Raw genomic sequence first — 5,705 nt, forward strand, 5'->3', positions numbered from 1 at the left:
CCGCGCGGGGTCGGGTCTTGGGGCCGGGATCGGGCTGATGAACGTGCTCGCACCCCTCCTTTCCTCCGCCAGGCACAGCCGTGGTGCGGCTCCGTTTGGCTTTTCCCTCCCCCAGATTTCCCTATCCCCAGCTTCTCCCCCTCCCCCATCGCACCCATCCCGGGATTTCAGCCCCCCAAGGCCTCCGCCCCCCTCCCGGGTGCCCTTCTCCCAGCGCCCATTCCTTCGGACTGCCCCTCCCCCTAGAACCTTCTGGCCAGGAGTCCCTTCCCTCAGACGCCCATCCCTCCAGCACCCATCGCTCCAGGTCACCCACTGCCTCGAGACCACCTTCCTAAACTGCATCTCGGGTTGTCTCTGCTCCGCACCCCTTCCCTCGCACTGTCTCCTGGACCGTAGCGCCTACTCCTTCCTCTCCCGGCCCGCTCCCCGCACCCATCCTTCGGTGCTGCCCCCCTCAACGCCGCGCTCTCTCAGCAGCCCCCTGCAGCTCGGCCCCCGTCTCCGCCGCCCCTGGCGCCATGGCGTGCAGCCTCAAGGACGAGCTGCTCTGCTCCATCTGTCTGAGCATCTACCAGGACCCGGTGAGCCTGGGCTGCGAGCACTACTTCTGCCGCCGCTGCATCACCGAGCACTGGGTGAGGCAGGAGGCGCAGGGCGCCCGCGACTGCCCCGAGTGCCGGCGGACGTTCGCCGAGCCCGCGTTCGCGCCCAGCCTCAAGCTGGCCAACATCGTGGAGCGCTACAGCGCCTTCCCGCTGGACGCCATCCTCAATGCGCGCCGCGCCGCGCGCCCCTGCCAGGCGCACGACAAGGTCAAGCTCTTCTGCCTCACGGACCGCACGCTGCTGTGCTTCTTCTGCGACGAGCCCGCGCTGCACGAGCAGCACCAGGTCACCGGCATCGACGATGCCTTCGAGGAGTTGCAGGTGAGCAGCCCGGCGGGCCTCGGGCGGGGGGACTGGGCGGGCCCGGAGGCAGGGCCAGGGCTGGACCGTAGGGTCATGGCCCTATCAGAATTAGTGTGGGGGCGGGGCCGGGGCGGGGCTGCGGTGAGGGGCGGGATCTGAGATAGATTGAAGTTGGGTAAGTCCAGGGTTGCGGAGAGGGCACCAGTGGAGTCAGGGAGGGACAAATGGGGATGGGCTGAATCAGAGCTGGGTTAGGTTAGGGCCACTGTCAGTTGTCATGGAGCTGGAGATGGGCCCACATAGAATGGCTCAGGACAGAGTTGGGGACGGACACAGATTGGAATGGGGATACAGTCAGGGCTAGACAGGGGGGGGAACCGTCTCCAAGGATGGGTCAAGACTATATGGAGTAGCTGAGCAGCAGGTGTGGGGCCCATCATGTGTGTATCAGGACGATGGGGCAGTACCTGGACTGGGCAGGTAGGGATTAAACCTGGACTGGGCAGGTAGGGATTAAATCCGAGAGAGGGTGTAAGTTAGGGTCCGCAAACTGCTGAGGGTGGGTTTGGGTGCCAAGGGCTAGGCTGAGGTGTGTAAGGGGTTAAGGCTGGGATCCAGCTGAGATACTGTAAGAACCATTTGGGGTTTAAACCAGAGTAGAGCCTCACTCTGGTTGAGAGTGAGGGCAGGACTCGAGGGAAGGCTCAAGACTCGGAGAGTGAGGCCCTGAGGTAGGTGAGATTTGAGAAGGCAGGGTGTGGACCTGTAGGAGCCTCCAGGGGCTTTTGATGACCTCCTTGGCTCTGTCACCCACATCAGGACCTTTGGGGACTAAATGAAACAGCACATGCTTGGTAACCTGAGCGTGGTCTGCCTAAGACTGTAAATGGTCTCCCTTAAACCTTCCCGTCTTCACTAGCCAACTCCTACTCAGTTCTCAAGGCCCTGCTCAAACATTCTCTCTTTGTAAGCCTTCCCCAAGTTCCACTGCCCCCCCCCCCGCAAAAGAGGAAAAAACCAGCATTAGAGCAGCATTTCCCCCTGATGTTCTCTGTTAATAACGATGATGTTTTAAAAAGTGTTCCAGATTATCTCTATTTGGGAAATATAGTATATTCTCTATACACCCCTTAGAGGAGTCTTGGTGTACATTTGCATATTAAAGGGTTGGGCAATAGCAAAGAAACTCATTTTAGTGTATTTAATAAAAAGGCTCCAAGTGTATTGAAGCCTGGAATCTCTTTCTCAAGCTAAACCATTTAAATCCAGCAGCCTCACACCTCTGGCCTTGGCGTACTATCTAGCACACAGTTCCCCAAGGGCAGGGACAGTCTCTTATTCATCATATCTGTGGCCCCAAAGCCTGGCACAGAGCCTGGCCGACAGTACATATCAGTAAAGGTTGAATGAATGAATGAATGAATGACCAACCTTGACCAGAACTGGCCCAGACTCTGGAGCCTTTGGAAGCAGAAGAGTTTCAACTCAAACATTTTATGAAAATGCAGTGGGCCAACTTGGGGGAGTGAGCTCTCTGGCCTTCAAGAGGCTTATGCAGGAGATAAAGAACAACTTTGTCCCATATTTTAGGAAGTTCCTCCAATCCGTGTACATGAGTCCCTACAAGTCAGCCTGTACTTGCAGATGCTCATGGAGATGTGCGTTGGTCCCAGAAGAAATGGCCTATGTTCCCCATTCTCCATTCCCCGTCCCTTTCATCCCAAAACCATGACTGACTTCCTTCCAGTCTGGCTCTTTGAGGATGGAGAGCAAGGGTCAGGGGCTCTGGGAGCTTGCACAGGCTAGTACTGGCCCTTGACCTCCAGAGTTCCTTGTCCCAAGCACTGGTGACCCCATCTCGTCTGGGAAGAGGAAAGAATCTCTGACAGGACTCGGTGCAGGTTGTAGGAGTTTGAAGGGATTTTGTCTGAAACCATCTGTCCAACCTCTTTATTACATAAGTGTGGAGACTGAGGTCCGGACAGGGGATGTGACTTACCCAAAAACACTGCCAGACAAGGGGAGATCGATCCCGGCTAGAAAGCACAGCCGGACCCGGGCCAGATCCCTCCGCTGACCCTCCTCCCTCCTCTTCCTGACTGACTTTCTAGCCGGGAAGGCCTCTGCCCACTGAACTATAGTTCCTTTTTCAGTAAACCAGAAAAATCAGAATTACTGTGTTTGGGTTTTTTGTGGTCCATTCTGTGTCCTGGGGAATATAGGAGAAATTGAATATATATTTTCTCCAAATGTTATTGAAACACTTTTCATTCTTGGGTAACAAGACAAACAGGACTGCCACTCACTTACCTTCTAGTGTACCGCCCTGCGACAGCACTTGCATCCCAAACCTTCCTTCAGCGCTATCTGTGTAACTCAGCCAAGTCGCTGCATGTAAGCCTTGCTGCTCCCATCTGTTAACTGGGGTCAGGATGTGTCTTTCCTACTAGGATTTGAATGAGGCTGACCTGTGATGAACCTGCTAGAGATGCCTGGCACGTGGTGGGGCTTGGTCAGTACACACTCCCATTCCTTCTCCTTCTACCTGTGAGAACTCGTATGTCCAGCTGGGGAAATGCCCAGCCCTGCCTCTCTTGCCCCGGGAGGCCTGGCTTTGGTGCCTAGTTGGGCTTGGCAAGAAGGTGGCAGAGAAACATGCCTCCCCATTAGAAAGGTAAGCTCCTGGGTAAGGTTCAAGCCACTCCAACCCCTACCTGCATCTCTCTCCTTATGAGCTCTTTATGCCCTGGGTCTGAGGCTGAGCTGTCCCCCACACCCCTCCTTTCCCGGCTGCAGGCTTCCGGAGCCTGGGATTGGGCCCCTCTCCTGAAGATAACAGACTTAGCACTGGCAGGGCCTTGGAGATTGGCTGGTGCAACCTTCACTTGACAGATGGGGAATGGCAGGAGGGGAGGCGTCTTGCCCAAGGCCTCAAGGCCAGAGGAGGCTGGGCGTAGGCTCAGCTGGAGACCCCCACACCCCGCCTAGCAGTTGGTCTGAAGCTTTTACGTTTATTATACACCCTGGAGGCAGCAGAGTAGAAAGGTTAAGAGGCCTGGCTTTGTATTCAGGCAGCTCTAACCCAGCGCTTACCATTTTCGGGTTGTGTGACCTTAAGAAAGTTACGCGTCATCTCTGTGCCTCACATTCCTCATTGACAGCGTGGAGGAATGGGGTTGGATTAAATGTGATGACATTGCAAGAACTCAATACTGCACTTGGCACATCATAAGCACTTAATAAATAATAGCAGCGCTAGGATATTAGATCATACTCCGCACTATTGATATTTAGGGCCAGGTAAGTCTTTGTTGCACAAGGCAATCCTGTGCCGCGACCCTTTGATACAGCTCCTCATGTTGATACAAGGCAATCCTGTGCATTATATGTGTCGCAGCATCCCCGGCCTCTCTCTAGATCCGTGGTTCTCAACCCTCCTAATGCCGCGACCCTTTAATACAGCTCCTCATGGTGTGGTGACCCCCAATTCCATTGTTACAAATTGAACATAATTAAAGCATAGTGATTAGCCACAAAAACAATATGTAATTATATATGTGTTTTCCGATGGTCTTAGGCGACCCCTGTGAAAGGGTCGTTTGACCCCCAAAAGGGTTGCGACCCACAGGTTGAGAACCGCTGCTCTAGATGCTAGGAGCGCTCTTCCCCCAAAGTTGTGACAACCAAAAATGTCTCCCTACTTTATCCCATGTCCCCTGGGGTCAAAATCAGCCCTGGTTGAGAACCCAGGCCTGAAGAAGTCCTACTCAGCTCTCCAGGCTCAGCTCAAATGTCACCTGCCCCGCGAAGCTTTCCCTGACCTGCTGAGCGGAATTGCTTTGACTCTCCAGGTTCCACTGCTGGGCTCAGATCCTGGCATCGTCATTGAGAAGCTGTGTGTCCTTGGTCAGGTCACGTGGCCTGCTCATCTATGACATGGGTGAAAGGTGCTGTGTCAAAAGTGCCTGATACCGTGCCTGGCACAGAGTAGCACACTTATAGAATTAGCATAATAAACAGAGCTATATAATGTAAAAGTTAAAGTCTCCCAGTAGTCCCACCCCACAGAGAAACCTGTTAAGCACGTGAGTGTGTGTGTGTACATCTCCCGCCCCCCCGCTTTTTTTTTTCACAGCTGAGCACTAGATCATGGTGCAAAGGGGAGGGAGGAGCCCATCTCAGCAGGGTTTGGGACTTCTCCGCTATTATTTCCTGAGCTCTAGCTTAACGCCTGGGGCTGTGCTAAGCGCTTTTCTGGTATTACCTCATTTAATCTTCATAACACCCTGTCCAGTGGGTTCTGTAATTTGTTCCTTTTAAAGATAAGGAAACAGAGACTCAGGAATGCAGTGACTTGTTCAGTCAGCCAGCAAGTAAACAGCAGGGGCAGGATTTGAAGCCAGTCTGACGGGGCCGCTCATAGCCTCCACCGAGCTGCTTCTGAGAGGCGGGTAGCTGTCTATCCGCCTCCCCACCCCGATCCTGCCTATCTTTGTATAACAAGTACTCAGCCCAGGGTCAGGCTCAGGACACAGGCCACCTGCACCAGCTGATGCACCGAGGGCAGGTGGCTGGATGGCATCTAGGTCAGGCATGGTATGCGGCTCTCTGGCCATCTCAGCTTCCTAACCTAAGAAGGGATCTGATTCAGTCTCAGACACCCGCTCCAGGCCTCATGTGACCATTGGCGCCTTTCCCAAGGCCTCCTTCATACCAAGGGAGACAACGGTGGATCAGCCTTGGATGGGAGCCTTGAAAAACTGTGGCGATCCAGAGATGCCCAGGCAGCCGCAC

At 54.4% G+C, this 5,705-nt stretch overlaps 1 protein-coding gene across 1 annotated transcript in view; it reads left to right on the plus strand.

Moving 5' to 3' along the window:
• The first annotated feature begins 276 nt into the window (after positions 1 to 276).
• The window catches only part of TRIM62 (tripartite motif containing 62), a 26,795-nt gene continuing 21,366 nt past the window's right edge, over positions 277 to 5,705 (plus strand). Inside the window, exon 1 of the mRNA XM_006777352.2 lies at positions 277 to 929. Within this exon, the coding sequence (XP_006777415.1) occupies positions 522 to 929 (408 nt within the window). The 5' untranslated portion in view covers positions 277 to 521. The remainder of the gene's footprint in view (positions 930 to 5,705) is intronic.

The sequence above is a fragment of the Myotis davidii genome, unplaced genomic scaffold, assembly GCF_000327345.1.
Source record: "Myotis davidii unplaced genomic scaffold, ASM32734v1 scaffold88, whole genome shotgun sequence".
NCBI lineage: Eukaryota > Metazoa > Chordata > Mammalia > Chiroptera > Vespertilionidae > Myotis > Myotis davidii.